This window comes from Babylonia areolata, chromosome 22, assembly GCF_041734735.1.
Source record: "Babylonia areolata isolate BAREFJ2019XMU chromosome 22, ASM4173473v1, whole genome shotgun sequence".
Lineage (NCBI taxonomy): Eukaryota > Metazoa > Mollusca > Gastropoda > Neogastropoda > Buccinidae > Babylonia > Babylonia areolata.
In genome coordinates this window covers 12,319,392-12,344,337 of record NC_134897.1, presented here as the reverse complement: position 1 = coordinate 12,344,337, position 24,946 = coordinate 12,319,392, and the positions used below count along the sequence as shown (strand labels likewise).

General features: G+C 42.1%; 1 protein-coding gene across 1 annotated transcript in view; it reads left to right on the top strand.

Annotated features, from left to right (window-relative positions):
- The first annotated feature begins 18,885 nt into the window (after positions 1–18,885).
- The window catches only part of LOC143297382 (unconventional myosin-IXb-like), a 124,899-nt gene continuing 118,838 nt past the window's right edge, over positions 18,886–24,946 (top strand). The window contains 3 exon segments of the mRNA XM_076609698.1: positions 18,886–19,297; positions 22,428–22,556; positions 24,271–24,464. Of these exon segments, the coding sequence (XP_076465813.1) occupies positions 19,223–19,297; positions 22,428–22,556; positions 24,271–24,464 (398 nt within the window). The 5' untranslated portion in view covers positions 18,886–19,222.

The following is a 24,946-nucleotide window of genomic DNA, read 5'->3' as shown; positions in this document are numbered from 1 at the left end:
TGCATGCTGGGTATTTTTGTTTTCCATTATCCACTGAACGGTGGCAGGATTTTTAAATTGCATACTTGATTTTCTGCATGCATGCACATGGAGGGGGCCTAGGCGCAAGCAAGTATACGTTGATGTGGGAGATCAGAAATATCTCCACGCTTTTCCACACCTGGTGCGCCGAAACCGGGGATCAGGCTCAGGGTACTGGAGTGAAAATCCAGTGCTCTAACCATTCAGCCACTGCACCTGCCTCTGTATTACTGTTAGTAATGTGGAGACAAACTGAGAAAGAAATAGGGGTACCTCACCATTTTGAGAAATGAGGGGTGTACGGGTGAAGGACCCCAATTATATTGTGTGACCAGTAAGACATGGAGCATCATTAATCAATGATTTGTGTGCAGCATTAGGGTAATCTCTCACCAGTGTAATAATCTTCCTGATATATATGTATATATTCTTTTGAAGGAAAAAGATCTAATTGGCCAAGCTAAGGTCCAAATTTTAGAGCAGCTGCTATGCTGGATTCAGAAAAGCTGAAGATAAGATGGTATGTGCACTGCCTTTGAGGCAGGTTAATCAGAAAATTTCATGCTTGCTATCTTCTTTCCCGTTTGAGGATCATATTAATTAACCACTAAAAATGACATGATGATAATGGTGGTGGTTATGTTGACAGTGATGACGTTTAAACTATACTCTATAGTGTAAAAAAAACAAACAAACAACAACAAAAAACAAACAAACAAACAAACAAAACAAAACAAAAACAAACAAAAAACAAAAAAACAAAAACAACAACAACAACAACAACAAAAAAACCAAAAAACAAAAAAAACAAGCCTCACTAACCTCATACTTGTATCAGATGAACAGAGGATTATGCTGTTGATATACTCAACAATATCATGGACCATGCATTTAATTGGTACTAATATCATCACTTCATTAAATGTACACACACACATGCACACACACACACACACACACACACACACACACACACACACACACAAATAGAGTGATATATGCATGTACACACACAAATAGAGTGATACACACACACACACACACACACACACACACACACACACACACACAAATAGGGTGATATATGCATGTACACACACAAATAGAGTGATACATGCACACACACACACACACACACACACACACACACACACACAGGGGACTTTTACTTTGCAGTAAAACAATACACTGTTTCACACTGTGGATACAGACCAATACAAAATGATACAGAAGCGATCTACATCAACACCTGCGTGTATACATCATTTACATGCATAAATTTGCAACAAACATGGAAACAGAACGTTCTGTCAATCCAGCCTGAGGTGCACTCCCAACTGAAGGCTGTTCCCATTGTCACACGTTGCTAGAATGGAATAATAATTGAAGCAAGGCTTCCATCTGCACTTGTCGACATCACCGCTGTAGGGGTCAGATGATAGGCACAGCAATAAAGCAGGCATGGTGGATAGATGGGATAGTGGGAGGGGTGTGACACTGGGATGTTGCATACTGATACATGTATCATGATTGTTGTAAACTGGGCTCCCAGTTTGTGTACAGTACTTTCAGCATTGTTTTTGTTGCGTTTCCAAGACCCCAGCCCTGAATGACATGATCCTAAGGCCACCAGCCAATAGTTTGTAAAACTCAATCCTGCTGTTGTGTTTGCATTGTATTGGTTGTGAATTTCTTGTGGTGCATAGATCTTGTGTATGAGGTGTATGAGATTTTGAAAAACAAAATTTGTTTTGAGGATGGGAGGATATTTCTGTGGAACAAGTGAGTGAATTGTTATATTCGTTAAGATGGCTGTTTGTGTGTGTGTGTGTGTGTGTGTGTGTGTGTGTGTGTGTGTGTGAGAGAGAGAGAGAGAGAGAGAGAGAGAGAGAGAGAGAGATAGGATCCTATGTATACTTTCATTTCTCTCCGATGATGGAGTCTACATTTTTATGAACGGCAGTGAGCTGGCTGCAAAATCATGCTTGTGGTTAAGATACAGGATTGTGCAGTGTTGCTCAGATGTCTCATGTGTGAGGTATACATGTACAAGTTGTCTGTGCATACAAGTTGTCTGTGCATACATATATGTAATGTATAATATATAATAATATATATAATATATATATATATATAATATATGTATGTGTGTGTATATATATATGTATGTATAATCACTGTATGTGCGCATCATTGCATGCTCAGGAGTCATATACTTTCATGTTTAGATTGTAATGTTCATAATTATATTCACCCACAAGCATGTATCTTAACTTACAGGCACACACACACACACACACACACACACACACACACACACACACACACACACACACACACACACACACACACACACACACACACACACACACACACACACACACACACACACACACACACACACAGAGTGATACACACACACTTTAGCTACAGTATAAACGAACAGGGGGAAACAGAGAGAGAGAGAAAAAAAAATTACCATACAGTAAGAAATAGTAATATCTAACTTTAAAAACCGATTGTTAGGGGTGCATGCTCACATGTATTGTCACACATTTTCATGCCAACATGCATTATTGGGGCTTGTGTACAGTGTATTTGAAGTTTATGTTGTATGTGTACTTCCTAGTAGTAGTATTAATTACAGTATTAAAAGTATGAGGAATAAAGTATTATTTACCAAAACACTGTGGCCCAGTATGGTTGGCATGGCTTTTACTTGTTTTTGCATTAGTCATGATATTTTATCGCCATAAATCATGTGCCGACAACATCTTTCAGAGTGATTCTTTAGGGCACTGTGAGGAATATGTTTATCACCTGTCAGTTTTGAAGAGACCCAGGAACTGAACAGGAGGATTCTCAATCTCACTGCTTACAGCATGGTGCCAGGTTATCAGAACTTTCTGGGTAGGCTGATGAGTGAGTGGCAGCTGACATTGGGTTTAACGCCTTGTCTGCTGAACCTTGGAGAAATGAGAATAGCGTGCCATGAGGTTGAAATGCGGATCACTACTATTTGAATACTTGCTGCGGTATAATTGATTTTTTTTGCTAATGAAATGATTTTGCTGATGAAAAGCAGTGCAATCCCAAGAACAAGAACTCGAGGAGTAGAGATGAAGAAAGATAAGACACTTCCAGACCTAGAACTTGTAGAAGTATAAGCTCTGTCTTGTTGCAGCGAAGGTGACAGCCCTTCACTGATGAGCATACCAGTTTTACCATAGTCTTCAACAGCAGTTATGGGGTTAAGGCACATTTTTGAAGCAGGGTTTTTTGGTGTGTGTCTATGGTATCAGGTTTTTTGGAGTGGGGTGGGGTAGGGATGGATAAGCTTCTGTTTATGATCACTGTATCACATATGTGAGGCATGTGGTAGCCTTTAAGTTTACATCTCTCCACTTTAAGTGATCAGTATAAGAAGAACTAGAATGGGACAAAGGGGGGTCTTGGACTGAGGGAGAAGGTGTGACTGTGTGTGTGTGTGTGTGTGTGTGTGTGTGTGTGTGTGTGTGTGTGTGTACATATGCACACGCATACATGTGCTTGTGTGTATGCATTGCTCTGTGTCTGTGTGTGCATGTGCACATGAGTGTATTTGTGTGTGTGTGTGTGTGTGTGTGTGCGTGCGTGTGTGTGCTCACACATGCGTGGGTGTGATCTCCAATCACCAAGTTAAACTCTGCCTTTCCTCTCTTCCCATTCTTGCCCATTGATTACATTCATTTCTGCCAGCAGTGTGCTTCCAGTACACACATAGGGTACAGAGCATAGCCTTCATTGTCAGTCTATGGCTGTCTGTATGTATGTATACATACAAAGGGTCCTTTGATGAGGGCATGGTATGACATTGCTGTCTGATAGCGATACTGTTGCTGCGCTGATTGTGTCATTTATAGAGCAAAGCCTGGCTGACAGGACTTTCTTCAAATTTTGAATGATAACATTATAATGGCCTGGAATTGTAATTGTTTTGTGACATATATGATTGAGGTATAAAGATGTGCTTGCACTCATGCACATGCATACACTTACACATATGCACTGTGCTTATATTCATGCATACTTTAAAGCACTAATGGATACACACAGACTCTTTATGATCTGGAGTAGCACATGGCACTCAGCTTTAAGTAATGACTTATATTAACATGTTGTGTGGTGAGTGTGTGTGAAACGCAAGAGGCAGGACTTCCAAGAGCGGTCATTCTGAGTACTGAGAGCTGAGGAGAGCTTCAAAATGCTAAAAATAAGTGTTTGAAAAGTGACACTAACTTGATTGTGCTCTTATGCTGAGTTCATGGTTAAGCCATGCTCAACTTATGTGTGAAAATGCTTACTTGGTCAGTTTCTGGACCTGTGCTCTGTCTCTGTATGAACATTTACTGTGACGTTAATTCATGACATATATTATGTAATTATATGCCCAGCTTCTGTGTGAAAGTGTGGTTAAGCCATGTAAATACAGGTTCAGCCTCTTTTTGAAAATAGAAAGTCACCCATGTAAATGTGCTCTAGTTATGTGTGAAAACATAATGTACACATGTGAGGTCAACCCAGGTGAATGTGCTCATCTTCTGTGTGAAAACATGATTGATAATGTACACATGTGTGATTAACCCATGTAAATGTGCTCATCATCTGTGTGAAAACATTATGTACACATGTGTGGTTAACCGATGTGAATGTGCTCATCTTCTGTGTGAAAACATGATGTACACATGTGTGGTTAACCCATGTAAATGTGCTCATCATCTGTGTGAAAACATAATGTACACGTGTGTGGTTAACCGATGTGAATGTGCTCATCTTCTGTGTGAAAACATGATGTACAGGTGTGGTTAACCCATGTAAATGTGCTCATCTTCTGTGTGAAAACATAATGTACACATGTGTGGTTAACTTTTGTAGATATGCTCATCTTCTGTGTGAAAACATGATAATGTACACATATGTGTGTGGTCAACCCATGTAAATGTGCTCATCTTCTGTGTGAAAACAAAGTGTACATGTGTATGGTTAACCCATGTAAATCACTAAATGTGCCCAGCTTCTGTATGGTAAATATAAGATATCGTGCGTGTGTGGTTAACCCAAGTAAACATGCTCAGTGTCTGCAGCTACATTCAAGGATTGGTAATGCACTCAAGACAGTTTGCAGCTGGAATGGAAAAGTTATACATTTGGAGGGTGTGCAGTACTTTGAGCACTCTTAAAATTAGTGCATGATAGTGATAGTTTTCATTTCTGTTTTATCGTATTTATCTTGAGAAAAAAGGCCCCTCCCTCTCTTTTCCTCTGAATTGTGATGAATAGTAGGATGCGGATGACGGTGATGTTGATCAAGATGATATGTATAAAAATCTACACTACTGTTTGAGTGTTTCAGAGTAAAAAACGGAACTGAGGAATATTCTGTGTTGTGTCCTGTATTGATCAAACAGCTAGTGTTTACAGTACATGCATTGTTGGTCAAGAAACTTGAGCAGTATTCTTTACTTTAACACCCTGAATGCTGCTGATGAGAATGTTCGTCAATGAAAGGCTGTTGCCTAAATGGGAAAAGACTGAGGTTAAAAGTCAGGATTCTGGTCACAAAAGTGCAACACATTTAAATTTCTACTGAAAACAAAAATCAACTTGCTAATAATGTTTTAAAGATAATTATTATGAAGCCGTACAATGATAAACGGTGATTCACTTTTGTGCATACCTGCACTTCGCGCAGGATTAAGGTGTTGACAGTGAACATGTTCTTGGGTGTGAAAGCCCTTTTTTTAATGCACAGGATTGGAACTGCGCCTCAGTTCTTCCCCAGTGCTTGCATGGTGTATACATCAAGAATAGAGTAACATGGTCTAAAATGGAACCATGTTTATGTATTCTAAGCATTTTTCATTCCAGAAGAAAAGAATTAACAAACTAATTTCCCTCCACCTGTCAGCACTCATCATTTCAGTCAGCTTGAACGAAGGAGTGAAATTGATAAGCCAATTGTGACGGGCACAGTAGCTGAGTGGTTAAAGCTTTGGACATGCAAAACAAGGGTCCTGGGTTTGATCCTGGTATTGGTGCCTGGTGGATGTAGTAGGGGCAAGAGTGGAGATTTTTCCATCCTACAAAGTCAGCAGTGAAGTGTCAGCGGTCAATGAACAGAATCAGAATCAGAAAATCATCTCGGTTTTCCATAGGGGAAGGTTGCAGAATGGTTGAGATGTTCAGCTGCCAGTATATGGAGTCTGTGAGGGTGTGGGTTCAAATCCCGCTCTTACCCTTTCTCCCAAGTTTGCCTGGAAAATCAAACTGAGCGTCTAATCTTTCAGAAGAGATGATAAACCAAGGTCCCATGTGCAGCACACACTTGGTGCGCTGAAAAAGAACCCATGGCAAGAAAAGTGTTGTCCTCTGGCAAAATTATGTAAAAAGAAATCCACTGTGATAGGTACACAGATATATAAGCATGCACTCAAGGCCTGACAAGGGCATTGGGTTATATGCTGCTGTCAGGCATCTGCCTAGCAGTTGTGGTGTAGCGTATATGGATTTGCCAGAACACAGTGACGCCTCTTTGAGAAAGTGAAACTGAAATTTAACTGAAACTCGTCTCAGTCTGTGAGTCCATCCAGTACCGTTTCATGGCATTGTCAGGCTTCAAACCCATGACCTGACGGAGTATGGCTGTCTACATGGTTGGGTGAAAACAGTCATGCATGTTTAAGCCTTAAAAGTGCAGTGTGTTAGGAAGCGCCATGGCTGAATCAGACTAGGCTAGGTGTTGGGACTTCTGATTCGGTGATCACCAGTGATGAGAATTAGAGGCCCTGTTTCGTCGGAATGGTGGTGTTGTGTGTCCCCAGGAAAGGCTCTTCACTCTGACTTACCTCTCTCTATCCTGGTGTGAATGGGTACCTGACCAGTCGGGGGAAGGTTAACCGTAAAGAGCAATAGAAGAAGAGGATTGGGGCCCGCCTTCCTGTGCCAGTGAATATGAATTAGCTGCCCCTGTGGTGGTAAAAGGCTGTAAGATCTTTAACCTTTTTAACATGTATGTGAGAAGGTGGAAAAATTAGCCCGTTAACACAAAAGAAGGAAGCCATAACATTTGGATTGAAATCCTGATGGTGTCAGTGTAATGTTTTTTTTTCCGTGGCTGTGAAATGAGTGAGATGAGTTTTTGATGATTTGGAGTGCAGGTTAGCGACTAGTCGGTGTGTTGACCGCCTGTGTGGAGTGGTTTCTTTGTGCCTTGTGTGTGTGTGTGTGTGTGTGTGTGTGTGTGTGTGTGTGTGTGTGCGCGCGTGTGTATGCATGCCCATGAGTGTGTGTGTGTGTGTGCGCGTGCATGTGTGTGCGTGCGTGTGTGTGTGTGTGTGTGTGTGCGCGCGCGTGTGTGTACGCGTGCCCATGAGTGTATCTGTGTGTGTGTGTGTGCGCTTGTGCGTGTCTGTGTGTTTGCGTGCCCATGAGTGTGTGTGTGTGTGTGTGTGTGTGTGTGTGTGTTCCATTGGCAGCCTCTTGATTTGTCTGAAGCCCTGGCTTCCTTCCGTGACTGTGATGGTGTGGCCCAGCTCTTACCTCTGCTAATGAACTGTCCACTGTCTTCACTGTGTGTGTGTGTGTGTGTGTGTGTGTGTGAGGGAGACAGTAGTCTGAGTTGAGTGGGCTGGCCTTGTGCTGTGTGTGTGTGAGACTGTGAGTGAGAGAGAGAGAGACTCAGAGAGAGAGAGAGAGAGAGAGAGAGAGAGAATCAGAAACTTTAAATACTCAAGGATTTATTTATAAAGATTTTAGGCATTGCCTCGTCTTCCAATCTGTCCGAGAGAGAGAGTCTTGAGTCTTGACATATTTATTGATTAGGCCTTTGACCCATATCAACAGAGGTTAACACATCTAGAGGTTAGTATGAAAATAACACAAACATATAATTGATAATTCACATATTTCTGATTTGAAAAGCTTTGTAAATGTAAGTGGCGAGACGTGTTTGAACGTTTTTGTTAGTGAATAACGACAGTTTGAAGTTGGAAGGACGATTGAAATACTTCTTTGCAATATACAAATCCCTAAGTTCATAGTATTTTGGACAGCACAAAATGAAGTGAACTTCTGTTTCTCTGTGATATCTGCAAAATGGACAATCAAATTTTCTTTCACTAGCATTGTCTGTGAAACGTAGTTTGTGTATTTTTAATGGTGATACTCCTAATCTCAAACGAGTTAAAAATATCCAAATTCTAATATGTCCAAAGAGAGAGAGAGAGAGAGAGAGTGTGTGTATGTGACTGTCAGAGAGAGAGAGAGAGAGAGAGCTTGTGTTTGTGTGTGTGTGTGTGTGTGTGTGTGCAAAGGCATGGGTGTTTGCGTATGGGTGCCTGTGTGAGGGACTTAGAGATCTTTTGTGTGGGAAATGAAGGGGGTGAGTACCCGGTTTCTTGCTCCCCAGGTCCCAGTCATCGTGTGAACATGATGCCCTTTTCAAACCTATTATTAGAAAATGGAATCTCGATCATCATGAGCATTTTGTTCTTTTTCTGTCCTCATTTATTCTATTATGATCTTGGGTATTGTTAGTTCGTCCTAATAACAGACACACATTAGACAAAAATCAATTCAGTGGCATGATGATTTTGTTCTGCTATTGTTGTGGTTAACAAACAGATGTTACTCAAGAGGCATTCAGCTCCCTTTGGAAAGATGTTATCATGATGCACTCATGTGTGCTGATGAAGAAGGCAGCTTTGGTTTGTGTTAATAATCATTGCGTCCAGAAACAGCCACCATTGTTAGATGGGGCTGTAAACATGTGTGAGCAGCAGGAATAGGCTTTGCTGAATCATCATGGAATGGTCTGACTTATGCCATGGCTTGTAGTCTGTGAATTATGAAAGGATTGACCTTTGTGTCTGCAGTCTATAGTATAGATATATACATTTGAGTCTGAGAACCTTAGTCTGAGTTGCTGACTTGCTCTCTCTTTCTTTCTCACACATGCAAACTCTCTCAAATTTACACACACACACACACACACACACACACACACACACACACACAGCACACATGTATACATATCTTTGGATGATATAGCCGAAGAAAATGCCTAGGGACAGACCAGTCTCTGTTCTCAAAGATCTGCGTCTTTAAGCTGTGGATGCTGATCCATAAAAAAACCAACCCTGGGATGAAAAGGTCACACACACACACACACACACACACACACACACACACACACACACACACACACACACACTGTGACACACACTCACTCACGCACACACACACACACACACACATGCAAGCATGTATGCACTGTGACACACATGCACAGAGTGACACACACACACACAAACACACATACATACACACACTGTGGTGCACACTCACACGCACACACACACACACACACACACACACACACACATATACACACACACACACACATATACACACACGCACGCACGCACGCACGCAAGCATGCACGCACACACATGCACAGTCACACACACACGTACACACACACACACACACACACATCCCATGAATGTCAGCATACTGTGCTCATGTGTCCTGTGAGTTCGCATGCGTGAGAAAGACAAGAGATAATATACAGCGCAGTCAGTGCAGTGAGTTGTGGCCTCATGGTCCTCTGCCCCACTCACCTGTGAGGAGATATGGAGGGGTGAGGGGGTTGGTTGGTGGGGGATGGGGGGGGGGGGGTTAAAGGGTTCACACTTGCCTGCTCCCATTCGTCACTCGTCTGACGCACACCTGCACTCACCTGTGGAGAAAAGAGCAAGTGGGTTACACGGTTACACTTACAGGCTTTTTTTTTCCCTGGGGATAATAATGTGATGGGGGGGGGGGGGGTAGGGGGGGGTGGGGTAGGGGTGGGGGGGAGGTGTTGTTGGGGGGTTAAATTGCTCACTTTTTGCTCCTCCCTGTATTCTCAAATCAATCTGTTGTCAATGAAAACAAGTCTGTGGGTATAATGGTGGTTAGGATCATGATAATGTTGGGGGTGGGGGGGGGGGGCAATAGTTGTCATTATCAGATTGAGATTCTTTAATCCCTCCCCATTCGCCACCATTGGCAGCTTTAGTCGACTATACAGTTCCCTGCCGTAGGTGACTTGAGTTGACATTCAGGGGGTCATGTGAAACGGACCATTTTCCACAATGTAACAAAGCTTGACAGCTGCAGCCAACTTTTCCTGCACACAAGAAAATTGACTACCCCCCTCTCCCCGCTCCCCCATACCCTCCCCAGCTCTTAACCAAGTGACTGAGACTGAGAGTGTCAGGTCAAAAATATTTGGTGCTGGGGAGTGTTTTTCACATAGAAACTTGGCGACGAAAGAGTTAATCAGATTAATTTTGGATGGATATATATAATAATAATAATAATAATAATAATGGTACTTATATAGCGCTAAATCTTGTGCATAAACAAATCAAAGCGCTTATATATATATATATGTATATGTATATATATCTGTTGGGAGGGAAGGGAGGGTGGGGGCTCAACAAATTGCACGACTGGGCAGCAGATGAGCATTTTGTTGACTGACAGGGCAAAAAACAAAATGAAGGCATGTGAGATCGACTTCTTGTCATGAAGGGCTACAACCAGTGCTGCTGTTTGGAGTATGAGTAATATCATATTGCAACTTCTTCGACAAATCCTGCTGCTGCAGCTGGATATATGAGTACTACTATTGGTGCTACTGCTGCTACTGTTTACTTTCACTTCTGCTGTGGCTGCTGCTACTGCTACTGCTGATGCTGTTATGATCGTTGCTAATAGTAATAATAAGAGGAGCTCAGTTATTTTCAGCAGTAGTAAGTCCCCTGCAGAGACAAGTATCCTTCTCTCACTCTCTTTCTTTCTCTCTCTCTCTGATGCTGCTGCTTCTACGACTAGTATTTCAACTACTGCTGTTGCTATTATGATCAGTGCTAATAATAAGACTAAGAGGAGCGCAGTTATTTTCAGCAGTATTGTGCAAGTCCCCTGTTGAAACAAGTATCCTCTCTCTCTCTCTCTCTCTCTCTCTCTTAATAAGGCTACCCACATCGAGATTATGTAAGCAGGCGTATGAAATGTTAGTAAATGAACATGAGAGAGGGAAGGAAAACTGGGTATATTTTGTAAAGAAGACATTAACTGTAAATGGATTTGGGATTGTGTGGATGTGTCAGGGAGTTGGATGTGTAGAAGGATTTGTTTCAGAATTCAAAGATAGGCTAATTGCTTCATATAAACAGAATTGGCACGGTAAAATGGAAAGCACTGAGAAATATAGATGGTTTTATAGTTTTAAAAGTATATTTCAAACAGAAAAATATATCACAGTCGTGACAAACAAGTGGCACCGAACAAGTCTCGCCAGATTTAGAACGAGAACGATTGGTTTGAATGCTTATGAAAAGTGGTTTCAGACTGAGCCCTCGTTACTCTCCCCTTGTCCGATGTGCGGGCATTCAAGGGAGGATGAGTTACATTTTTTGTTTAGTTGTAAAGCTTATGACGATATTCGAGAAAAATGTGTTGTATTTAAAACAAATTCAGCAAAGTATGAAGATATTTTTGGAGTGCTTAATTTAAATCAGGAAACTTCACTACAGTCACTTGCAAAATATATTGCAGAAGCGAATAACATGCGACGAAAAAAAACTCAACAATAATAAAATAGTATCAGGTGTTGCTCATTGTGAAAAGTGAAATCTGTGTTGTCACTCTCATATGGAAAATATTATGTTATACATTTATATATGTTTTTGTTTTTATTTCTCTCTACATGCCATTACTTTGAATGGATGGTCGAACTGCACTTTGTTGCACAGATTGATTGATTTCGTTTTGGTTTTGGTTTTCATCAATATTATTACTATTGATGCATGTTGTTATTTGTATTATGAACCCCCATGTCATTAGGGCTGTAAAGCTATTGACATTAAAGTGTTCAGTGTTCAGTGTTCAGTGTTCTCTCTCTCACTCTGTCTCTCTCTCTCTCTCTCTCTCTCTCTCTCTGTGATCCTGCTGCTTCTACTTCTAGTATTTTTTACTGATGCTGTTGCTGTTATGATCATTGCTAATAAAAGAGGAGCGCAGTTATTTTCAGCAGTAGCGTGCAAGTCCCCAGAAGAGACAAGTATCCTTCTCTCTCTCTCTTTCTCTCTCTGTGATGCGGCTGCTTCTACTACTAGTATTTCAACTACTGCTGTTGCTATTATGAATATGATCAGTGCTAGTAATAATAAGAGGAGCGCAGTTATTTTCAGCAGTAGTGTGCAAGTCCCCAGAAGAGACAAGTTAATATCCCTCTCTCTCTCTCTCTCTCTCTCTCTCTCTCACTCTCTCACTCTGATGCTGCTGTTTCTACTTCTATTTTTTTAAATTTTTTTAATTATTTTTTTTTACTGATGCTGTTGTTTTTATGATCATTGCTAATATTGTAATAATAAGAGGAGTGCAGTTATTTTCAGCAGTAGCGTGCAAGTCCCCAGAAGAGACAAGTTAATATCCTTCTCTTTCTCTCTCTCTTTTATTTTATTTGATTTTATTATTATCATTTGTTTTTGTAGACATTATGGCCTGGTTTTGAGGTTTGTTTGGGTGAGGGTTTCTGTAGGTGTTGTGGTATGAAGAGAACTTGCTGTTGGCCCATTGTCTTAGCATGTCTCCATGTTCAGTGCGTACTCTCCCCTACAGTTAAAACTTTCAGTTCTTTTCCCATCTTGCTGTTGTTGTGACTTTTCCTCATGATATATTTATTTAAACAGCTCTGTTTGCTGTGGATTGGAGGCCCTGTGGTAATGCACTGGACTTGGAAGTGAGCCATGGGTTCCAAGTCCCACTAACTGTGATTTTTTTACCTCCACTCCACTAGACCTCGAGTGGTGGTCTGTGGGCCAGTCTTTTGGATGAGACAGTGAGATCTGTTCCATTTGCAGCATGCACTTTGCACACATAAAAGAACCCATGGCAACTGAAGGGCTGTCTTGGCACTTACAAACAGAAAAAAGAAAAGAGAGAGAGAAAAAAAAAAAAGCAATGGTGGCACTGCACTTTGGTGCTGCACTGTCCCTGGGGAGAGCTTCCCGAATTTCACACAGAGAAATCTGTTGTGACAATAAGTATACAACACAAAGCATACAGTGCAACGCAGTGCAACACAACACAGAGCAACACAACACAGTGCAACGCAGCGCAACACAACACAACACAACACAACACAACACAACAGTTTGTTTGCCCAGGAGTATAGTATAGCTATACTCCTTAAGTTAGTATAAGTGTGCACTAGTGTAAAACGTTCTGTGTGCACGAGTGTAAAAGGTTCTGTTTGTACTGGTATAAAAAGGTCTGTGTTGTTGCGTTGGTTGCTGGGTATTACTTTAGTGCAGCATAGATGAGTGAAAGTTTCAGATCTCTGTTGTGTGTGTCCCAGTTAGTGTTGGAAAGTGTGGGTGAGAGATACAGTACGCATATCCCCTGGCTTGCATGAGTCTCTAGCCTGGCAGAGGAAAATGTTTTCGCTGCACGTGTTGTGTACATGTAATGATATAAACACACATTAAAAGTGGTCTCTCTCTCTCTCTCTCACTCTCTCTCTCTCTCTATCTTTCTCTCTCTCTCTCTCTCTAGCTCTCTCAAGCTCTCATTTTCTCTTTCGTAAGTGTACATGTGCATACACACAATGACACATACATTGTAATTTTTTGTATACATTTATATATATATACATGCATTTTCTCTCACAGTCTCAGTCTGTCTGTATGTCTCACAGAGTCACAGGCACATGCACACACACACACAAACACAGATATATGCATTCACATGATACTTTAGTATTTTAAGATTCACAAAGATAATGTAATGATCATGATGTTTCATTTTCATTATTATGCATGTATGCAAAATATTCATATGAGTCCACACCTTATGGTGTACAAAGATTTCATTATAAATATATGCAGTAATGTATGGAAAAATATGTTTGAGTTGACAACTTTGATTGTATCATGTATGTGATCAGAATGTTCTTTCACATTGTTTACATCATTACAGTTTACATGCACATTGATAATTTACATTGTACATGAGAGTGAGAGAGATTGGGGTGGTCAGAAGGGGGGTGGGGGGCGGGGGAGAATAGTGTGGGTAGGGGAAGGGTTTGAGGAGGAAGTGAGAGAGAGAGGATTATGTGAGAGGAAAAGGGGATAGAGAGAGAATATGAGGGGTGATAGTGTTCGAGGGAAAGGGGTGAGAGAAAGAGAGAGAGAAAGAGGATGCGAGAGGGAAAGGGGATAGAGAGAATAAGAGGGGTGTTAGTCTTTGAGGGAAAGGGGTGAGAGAGAGAAAGAAAGAGAGGATGTGAGAGGGAAAGGGGATAGAGAGAGAATAAGAGGGGTGTTAGTGTTCGAGGGAAAGGGGTGAGAGAGAGAAAGAAAGAGAGGATGTGAGAGGGAAAGGGGATAGAGAGAGAATAAGAGGGGTGTTAGTGTTCGAGGGAAAGGGGTGAGAGAGAGAAAGAAAGAGAGGATGTGAGAGGGAAAGGGGATAGAGAGAGAATAAGAGGGGTGTTGGTGTTCGAGGGAAAGGGGTGAGAGAGAGAAAGAAAGAGAGGATGTGAGAGGGAAAGAGGATAGAGAGAGAATAAGAGGGGTGTTAGTGTTTGAGGGAAAGGGTGGGAGAGAAAGAAAGAGAGGATGTGAGAGGCAAAGAGGATAGAGAACACTGAACACTGAAATGTTAAATGTCATTAGATGAAAAGCTCTGGTGACATAGCAGGTACAAATCAAAAACAAAATGGTGCAAGTAGATGAAATGGAACAGAAAAACAAACAAACAAAAACAGAATTGAAACAACATAAACTAATAAGAGATTTGCGACACTTTGGCAGCTTAAAAGTACATGTGACAGGGGGTAATTTGAAAGAGGATAGAGAGAGAATAAGAGAGATGTTAGTCTTTGAGGGAAAGGGGTGAGAGAGAGAAAGAAAGAGAGGATGTGAGAGGGAAAGGGGATAGAGAGAGAATAAGAGGGGTGTTAGTGTTTGAGGGAAAGGGGTGAGAGAGAGAAAGAAAGAGAGGATGTGAGAGGGAAAGGGGATAGAGAGAGAATAAGAGGGGTATTAGTGTTCGAGGGAAAAGGGGTGAGAGAGAGAAAGAAAGAGAGGATGTGAGAGGGAAAGGGGATAGAGAGAGAATAAGAGGGGTGTTAGTGTTTGAGGGAAAGGGGTGAGAGAGAGAAAGAAAGAGAGGATGTGAGAGGGAAAGAGGATAGAGAGAGAATAAGAGGGGTGATTGTGTTTGAGGGAAAGGGGTGAGAGAGAGAAAGAAAGAGAGGATGTGAGAGGGAAAGGGGATAGAGAGAGAATAAGAGGGGTGTTAGTGTTTGAGGGAAAGGGTGGGAGAGAAAGAAAGAGAGGATGTGAGAGGCAAAGAGGATAGAGAACACTGAACACTGAAATGTTTAATGTCATTAGCTGAAAAGCTCTGGTGACATAGCAGGTACAAATCAAAAACAAAATGGTGCAAATAGATGAAATGGAACAGAAAAACAAACAAACAAACAAAAACAGAATTGAAACAACATAAACTAATAAGAGATTTGCGACACTTTGGCAGCTTAAAAGTACATGTGACAGGGGGTAATTTGAAAGAGGATAGAGAGAGAATAAGAGGGGTGTTAGTCTTTGAGGGAAAGGGGTGAGAGAGAGAAAGAAAGAGAGGATGTGGGAGGGAAAGGGGGTGGAAAGGGAATAAGAGGGGTGATAGTGTTTGAGGGAAAGGGGTGAGAGAGAGAAAGAAAGAGAGGATGTGGGAGGGAAAGGGGATAGAGAGAGAATAAGAGGGGTGATAGTGTTTGAGGGAAAGGGGTGAGAGAGAGAAAGAAAGAGAGGATGTTAGAGGGAAAGGGGATAGAGAGAGAATAAGAGGGGTGATAGTGTTTGAGGGAAAGGGGTGAGAGAGAGAAAGAAAGAGAGGATGTGAGAGGGAAAGGGGATAGAGAGAGAATAAGAGGGGTGATAGTGTTTGAGGGAAAGGGGTGAGAGAGAGAAAGAAAGAGAGGATTTGAGAGGGAAAGGGGATGGAAAGGGAATAAGAGGGGTGATAGTGTTTTTTGTGAAAGGGGTGAGAGATTTGAAATGGATACAGATGTAGTTATGCATGCTTTACAGTTACACTCCAGTTATGCGCACCCTTGATCAGATATCTGTACTAACACTCACGTTAACTCGTTTACTCATGATACCTATGGAAACTCACATGCTCCCACATTAGAGCACACGAACAGACACTTATGTACACAGATATATCCACACACAGACACATACACACACACACACACACACACACACACACACACTCTCTCTCTCTCTCTCTCTCTCTCTTTCTTTCTCTCTCTCTCTCTCTCTCTCTCCACCCTCCTCACCTACAGCAGTGATCTGTTAACAGCAGATAGAGCATTGTGATGTTCACTGAAACAGGGAATGTTTTCACCCCTGATGTGGCCCAGTATGGTCGGCTTTGCTTCAGTTACAGTTAAGATGAATCATATTCAGCTATGTGGCTGGCTCAGAAAGATGAGTCAAAATAATGTGTGCTCGAATTACAGACACCCAACATAAAAACCAGGCATTTTCACCGTCTGTCTTAGCATGGTGTTGTTGTGGTGCTGTCAGTGTAGTGTTAAATTTCTATCCCCTTCCCTCTTTCTATTTTCCTGGGAGGGTTTATCCCCGCTGGTGGTATCACCTGGTTGGGTGTCAGCAGAAAACCTGATTATAACGACATTTGCAGTCCAGCACAATAAAATACAACAAACACAACACAACACAGGACAACACTACACTGCACTGCACTGCACTGCACTGCACTGTACTGTACAACACTATACTACACTACATACTATTACTATCAGTATCACTCTATTGATACCCCACAGTGGAAACTTTTGCAAGATCTCTTCATACACACACTCACACACACACATCAGAATCCCATAAACGCAAGCATAAGAACAGCAATACACACATCCGCAGTTCCATCTGCTTCCATTAGAAATGTCTTATAAAGTTATATGATAATCACCATGTGTTTGAAATAGTTCAGAGTTTAATTTGGAGCCCAATTGGCTCTTTGTTGTAAATCTACTGGATGACTAGTTAGTTTATTTTATTTCATTTATACAGGGTAAATAGTGATGATTTAGGGCATGGATGGGGTGAGGGAGGTGATGAATTTTCGTTTAAAATCACAAATATGATAAGGTGTTAAGCAAAAGAACGAACGAACACACTGTATCCATGTTTATCACACACACACACACACACACACACACACAGAGGCACACACACACACAAAAGTTTCAGACTTTCTTTTTTCTTCTGTTCCAGGAAGGTGAGACTGAGAACAACAAGCGGTGGAACCAAACACAAGGGAAACAAGTTAGAGAGAGGGGTGGAGGTGGGGGGGTGGGGGCCCTAGAAAGAAAGAAGCGGGCATTGTTTCCCCTCTTGAGGGCTCCTCTCAGTCTCTTGTCCCGCCACAGGGTGACTAACCGCTGGCCAGAAGAGTGTGTGGTCCCAATACAGCCCACGCCTCATCAAGCGGCCACTGTCTTGTCTGTCCCTTCACATTGCCACCAAGCTTCATCAACTTCTGTGGGGCTTTCTTGTTGTTGTTGTCCTCGTCTTCAGGGGAGATCGGTGTATGGGGCTGATTGTTTGAGTGTTGCTGCTGGTGGTTGTGGTCTGTGTCGTGGCTAATGTGTGTGTGTGTGTGTTCATGTGTGTGTGTTTGTGCATAGGGAGGTGTTGGTTAGTGGGGGTGGGAGCACGTGTGTGTGTGTATTTGTGTGTGTGTACCCAGTCATGCTTCTGCCGCCTTCTGCATTCGTGGGTTCCAACTCACGTTCGTTTGTAGACTGTATGTGTGGGCATTTTTTTGTGTAGGACTGTTTTTTCCCTGGCACGTAGACAGCGACACTCCATTTTGGGGGAGTTTACACGCTGGTTATGTTCTTGTGTCCACAACCCACCTAATGCTGACATGGATTATTATGGGATCTTTTAACAGGTATATTTGATCATTTGCTGTATGCATACACACTCAGAAGGGGCTCAGGCACTAACATGTCTGGATGTATGTTGACCTGGGTGATTGGAAAAATCTCAGCCCATAACCCACCTGATGTCCTGACTGGAATTCGAACCCAGGACCCTCAGATTGACAGTCCAGTGCATTAGTTTAAGTTTAACCACTCAGTTGTGCCCATCCTTTTGGCATACATGTGTGTTTGTACTCCCAAACATACTATATTTCTTCATGAAGTTAAGATTTCACAGTCAGTAGATGAGTTCTAGCATTTTTAGGTCTGTCAGGCCTGTGCAGGGTTTTGAAGGCAAAGTTTGTCTGTGCTTCAAAAAAGGAGGTTGTCTTTGCAAAAAAATTATCATGGAGCTTGAATCTGGGACAGAATAACGCATGACTGATATCATGAATACCTCCTTGTGAGGTGTCTTGTGAACTGTTTGTTTCAGTTTTGAAGAAAGTAGAACTATAATAGAGTGCAGCTTGGCTTTCTTTCTTTTTTTAAGCAGGAATTTATCATTAGAAATATGAAACTAGTAGCTTGCAAAGAAACTCTTTCCAAATTGAAAGTGTTTATTTAAAAAGAAAATTGTATTTTTCTGGTAGAAATGTGTGTTTTATGTTTTGTTTAGTGTATATATATACATGTATGAAAGTTTTGTGTTGTACACATGCAGTGTGAATGTTTTGTGTTGTATACATGTGTTGATGTTTTGTGCTGAAATCATTCACGTGTTGATTTAATCATTGGATCACAGCTTGCCACCAGTGAAACATCCGTGATCTCCGTTTGTGTGGATTCCCAGGAAAAAGAAGAAAAGCAGCAACAACACATACCCACCCCCCAAAAAAATCAGCTGTTGAATTCTTCAGAATAATAAACTACAGTCCAGTGTGTGTGCTGTTGGAAGCAGAAACCCGAACAGAACACCACAAAGAGTTGGTGTTGTGAGGAATTGGAGTGCCCCTGCTGCCAGCGGTGGTGGTGCTTGGAGTGTGACCTTGTGTGTGTGTATGCCCAGCGTGAGGAGGAAGATGTGGAGGGGGGTGTGCTGGAGGCAGTCGTGGCAGGGAGGGAGGGAGAGGTGAAGGTGGGAGAATGGAGGCCTCCCGCCGGGGTCTGAACCAGAGCTCTTCCCTGGACGCGCTCAGTCATGAGTTTCGACCTTCCAAGGTGAGCTGGATGTGTGGAGCATGAACTCCCCCCCCACCCCCTACCCCCACCATCCCCCATAAAATTGTGTTTAATCTAAGAGTGAGACAGTACCATTTGGCATTTTACACCCAAAAGAGAAGGAGCCCAAACAAATTAAAGGGTTTGGACAAATCTTTTTCCCCCACTCTCTTAGTCCCACCAGTAGGGTGACAAAAGGGAAAGCCACTCATGGCATAGTGCTTGCAGTTCGTGCCGAAACATTTTTTTTCTCTCTGTTCTTTTTTCTCTCTGTCTTAAAAAAAAAAAAAAAAATTGTTACCCCATCATCTTAAACATTTCTGTGGCACACCTCCCACGTCCTTCATTTGGAGTCCCTCGTAGAGAAAGAAGTTGCGCTGCATGGGCCTATAGAAGGGAGGTAATTTTGATATATTAAGGGAGCTTGCTTGCCGCACCTACTTTCAGTTTGCACTTGCAAAGGAGTACTTTGCACAGGACAAGAATCAGACCCGAGTGCACCAGTGTGTTATGGTATGTTACAGTGTATTTTAGACAGTTAATATAATATATATATATGGGTGGGTGGGTGGGTGGGTGGGTGTTTTAATGGTATAGAAAAAGAATGATTCTGTTTCATCTTCTTTCTTTGCCTCCTTATTTTTCTTTCTGTCTTTCTTCTTCCTTTCCTCATATTTCTTTTTCTCTATGCCATGGGATTTTGCTACTTTGCCCTGTCAAAAGAAAAAAAAAAGAAGAAAAGGGATAAGACAAAGAGAAATAAAAATAAAGCACACTTGGTCAAAGATTTGTCAGGCTGTCTGTAATATTGAGTAACTTGACTAGACAGTGACTCTATATACTAAATCAGTTTTACTGTTCCCCACGGTCTGTACTGTTGTTGAGGTCTATACTAGTTTGCATCAGGTCTCCACATCAGAATCTTTTTCCCGAAAAATAATGTGGGGGCAGACTTGAGCATATCATCAAGTTGATGAGTAATGAGAGCAGTCAATGTATTGCCTTGAGCCAACTTCAGATACATACATGTGTATATCCTGATTTGTTTTCACTCATGCACAGATTCATTACATGCAAGTTAAGGAGGTGTTTAAAAAATTAACTGAAAAGAAAAGATAGGGGGAAGAGTTTTAAGAAAGATGTAAAATTGAGCTGCACACTAACAAGGTAAAAGTTGCTTTTATTTAAGTTCCTTGAAGTTCAAATTATAGGTGGTGTTGAATGATGATATCACAACATGTGAAAATGCAATCAGTTGTCGGCTGGCATTTCAAACTCACTATGTGGATTTGTGTAGTGTAGTGTAGTGTAGTGTAGTGTAGTGTATGGTGTGTTGTGTTGTGTTGTGTTGTGTTGTGTTGGGAGATTATGTCACTGCAGTGCATTGCCACCCCTTTTTTTCCCCATAGATCTGCAAGCGTTTTTTTATTTGAATTAGTAAGTGGATTTTTCCAGTTTTGCCAGGGACAACCCTTTGTGACAATGGGTTCTTAAATGTGTGCTAAGTACATGCTACACACAGTATCTTGGTTAAGCATCTTATCTGAAAGACTAGCACCCAGACTACCACTGAAGGTCTGTTAGAGGTGGGAGTAAAAATCCTGGTCTCTGTTGGACTTGAACCTGCGAACATTTTTTTCCTGGTCGGGCACCTTACCACTAGGCCACTGCTTCACGGTGAAGCTTTGAACTTGGCTGACGTTTCATTTTAAACCCCATCAGAGCTATCATTGTGTGATTGCTAGCTGGGTTTTTTTGTAACCAGTCTCCTGTAGGTTTGAATGGGAAGACAGACCAACTGTAGAGTTGATATCTTATCTGCTTTGTACACTTTACCTCATCCTCTCTTTTCTTGGATCTGTGTGCTTGTGTGTGTGTGTGTGTGTGTGTGTGTTTCTGTTTCTGTTTCTGTTTCTCTCTGTGTGTGTGTGTGTGTGTGTGTGTGTGTGTGCATCTTGTACGTTTGACTGTCCTCCTGTCTGAGAGCCACAATGCTGACTTAGTTCATACCATTTCCATTTGACCTTTAAAAGTTTGGTATCAATTTCTCCCATCCTATGTCTTTCTTTTTTGCTGTTGTACGATACAGAGAGCGAGTGTGTGTGTGTGTGTGTGTGTGTGTGTGTGTGTGTGTGTGTGTTTTGGCTGTTACACTTACAGTTAATGACTTGGTATAGTTGATAGGTAGATGATATTACACATTATTATGTTTTTACTTACAGCAGTACCATGGTTGTGGCATCTGCAGGTTTTTTGTTTCATGGATTGATGTGTTCTCTGAAATCAGTGATCCTTTCAGCAGTCAGGATGAGATGCTGTAATACCATAATTTGTGTTGTGCATATTTACATATTATATGTCTATTATGTTGGTTCCTTTTCTGATTTTTATTATATTACATTTAGGGATTCCTTATCTGCTTTTCAGCAATTTTGATATGTTTTTAAAGTACTTTTTTATGGCGTAGCTTTTTAGTATGTGAGTTTATGTCACATGTTTCTCTCTGTTCTCTTTTCCATCTCATCCTCCCTCTCATTTCTCAGCCATAGATTACAGAGCATTTGTGTTTACATGTATGTGTGCATCCATACATGTGTTAATATTTCATGCACATGTGTGTATGTGTGTGCAGGTGTGTAAATTTTGTGTGTGAGTTCCCATACATGTGTTTGGGCTTATCTTTTTTTTTTCTTCATAAACTTCAATTGTAATGTTAGATTGGATGTATCAGTCCTCAGAAGATGTGGTTGCTATACTTTAATTATAGTTGAATTATAATTTAATTCTGCATCCATGGATAACTGAAAACTTACGTGTATGAGCTAATGAACATGAAGTTGATGTATTCACTGTGAAAGTATGACCATGCAGTGTTACCACGTTCATGTCCTCTTACACTGGTAAAACTTTCTCATTTCTGTGCACTTAGACTGTGGAAGTTTGGTGGAAGCTGTCACATTATTCATTGGCAGTTGTGGCCAGGCACAGCCATGCAGAACGTGTGAATTGATACAGCGGATCCACTCTGAACGCTTCTCCTCAAACTCTTTGCGTACATGTAGACAGTTGACATTTTGTGATGGGAATTCAACCATTGATTGTCTCCCCTCTTTCCCCTACCTTCCTCCAGGTTCAAATCATCCGTCGCCTCAGTATGGAGACCTACATGGTTCGAATCTATGCGGGGCCACTGAGCCAGGAATGCGACTTTGTGGCGGTGGAGGCAGAGAAGGCCACACCTGCCATCGACATTGTGCAGGTACGGACGGACCTGACGGGAAGTCGTCTGCTGTGGTGGAAGTGGTGGTGGTGTTGTATTGATGTGACAATGCATGTTCAAAGAGTGCGTAGTGTCTACCAGTTCCAGTTTCTTTGGAACTTTTTTTTTCCCCTCCTGGTTAGTTTAAGGCTGAGTGGTGGATATCGATGCAGGGCTTGTTTGAGTATGTTTTTGTTTGGTTGTGTCCTTAAGTGTGGGCATGCGTGGGTGTGTATGATTGTTGTTAAATCTGTTGTCTGTCTGGCTTTTTCTCTTCCTGTGTGTGTTTGGGGGTGGTGTGTGTGGGTGTACGTGTGTATACACGTGCGCGCACGTGTGTGTGTGGGAGGGCAGGAGGGGGAGATGGTAATGTGTGAGTGCATCTGTTTATTGTGCATGCAAGTTCCTGAATGTGTGTATGTGTATGTCTGTGTCTGTGTGTTTGGCCATCATTCAAATGTTTGACATCAGACTTCCATGAGAGTATTATGCATTGACTGTCATGGATTTTTCACTAAGTTGGAAACCTTAAGGGGGGGACCTTAGGTGACATGTACTTGAATATTATACATATGAATGATCTTTTACATGCATTTCCATTTTTATCCCATCATACAGGCAGCCATACTCTGTTTTGGGGTGTGTGCATGCTGGGTATGCTCTTTGTTTTCACTACCCAAACCCTGATATGGATTACAGGACCTTTAATGTGTGCATTTTTTCTTCTGCATACATATTAAGTATACACGTGTACACAAAGAGTTAGGGCACCAATTGGGTCTGCAACATTTGAGAGGTATGAGGTAAATATCATGGTCTGGTGTTGGAATCGAACCCCTGTTTGCTGACTTCCTAGTTGGGTGCATTACCATTTGGCCATGGCTCCTCTAAACTTAAGACACAACAGTTGTCATGACTTGCTAGTGGTAATGAATTCTTTTTCTCAAATAAAGCTCAAAGAGTTTTCCATATGTACAGTACACATTAGCTCATAAAGTGATGAAAGAAAACAGTTTAGACACCCAGTGCAGACATTGGAATACCACTCTTCCAACTTACTTGCATGCGCAATCACACACACACACACACACACACACACACACACACACACACACACACACACACACACACATACACACACATACACACACACAGACACACACACACACACACACACACACATACAAATATGCACATGCCCACTCCCAGCTGCAACCCCCCCACCACCTGCCCACCCACCCACAAACACACACAGCCTACACACAACCCAGACACAAACCACTGACATCACAGATGAAACAGCAGTTGAGGTACTGTACTCTTACAGCCCAACACTCAGCTTATATCACATATTGACTTAAATTTAGAGTTGGGCCAACAGTAAAGTGAGAGCTGTGTTATCAATGGTTTTTCTGTTGCAATCATATACAGCTTAGTCTTTTGTGAAGGACTATGACTCTTAAACTAGGAGGCACTACTGCACTGGCTCTTAGTGCTGCAGCCTTGGGGGCTAGTTTGCCTTTGGTAACTATCCCCAGTGCCAACTGTCCTAAAACCCTCCTGGCTGAGAGAGTGGGGATGTAACTTGGGCAAGACTCTCTCCACTATAGTATAATCAAATTCTCGCCCAGATAGTCAGGAGAGCAGTTGCCTCTGCTGTTCTGATGGTCATAGTTGAACACGACTGACTATTGTACATACTGTCCCCTTGCAGGTAGCGGCACGCAAACTGCGGCTGGCGGGGTCTGTGGAGAGGTTTGAACTGGCAGAGGTGTTCTCGTCGGGGGGCCAGCTGTGCAAGGAGCGCCGTCTGGAGGACATGGACAACCCTGTGGGCATCCAGCTCCTCTGGCCCAAAATCATCAATGCTGACCTCGACCGCGGCATGGGGCTCTTCACCGGCTACAGGTGGATGTAGAGGGGTGGGGGCAACGGTGGGATGAGTTTGTGTGGGTGGGTGTGGGGGCATTGTAGGGGCATGGGTGTGTGTGTGTGTGTGTGTGCATGAAAATGTGTGTGCGGATGTGGGGTTTTCCTTCAGTTTGTGCGCTAAAACTAAAAGTGATATTTCATTTTGGGTTTGAATTGGGGAGGGGAGAGTGGAGTATGTGTGTGTGAACGCTAGCGCATTTGGCTGCTTCATAGTAGGAAAGTGAAAAAAAGTTAGAGACCATGATTTTGTGTGCCCCTGACCACTCACACGCGTGTGCTCATGCTAGCACACACACACATGCACTCACATTAAGTGCGTGCACACACATACACATGTCAGAAAATGGCTGTGTGTGAGTGTGATTACTCAGATCAGACTAATGGTACGTAGTTGTTGCTAGGGGCGGAGATGATGGGGAGGGGTGGGGCTTGGGGGGTGGGGTGGGGTGGGGTGGGGG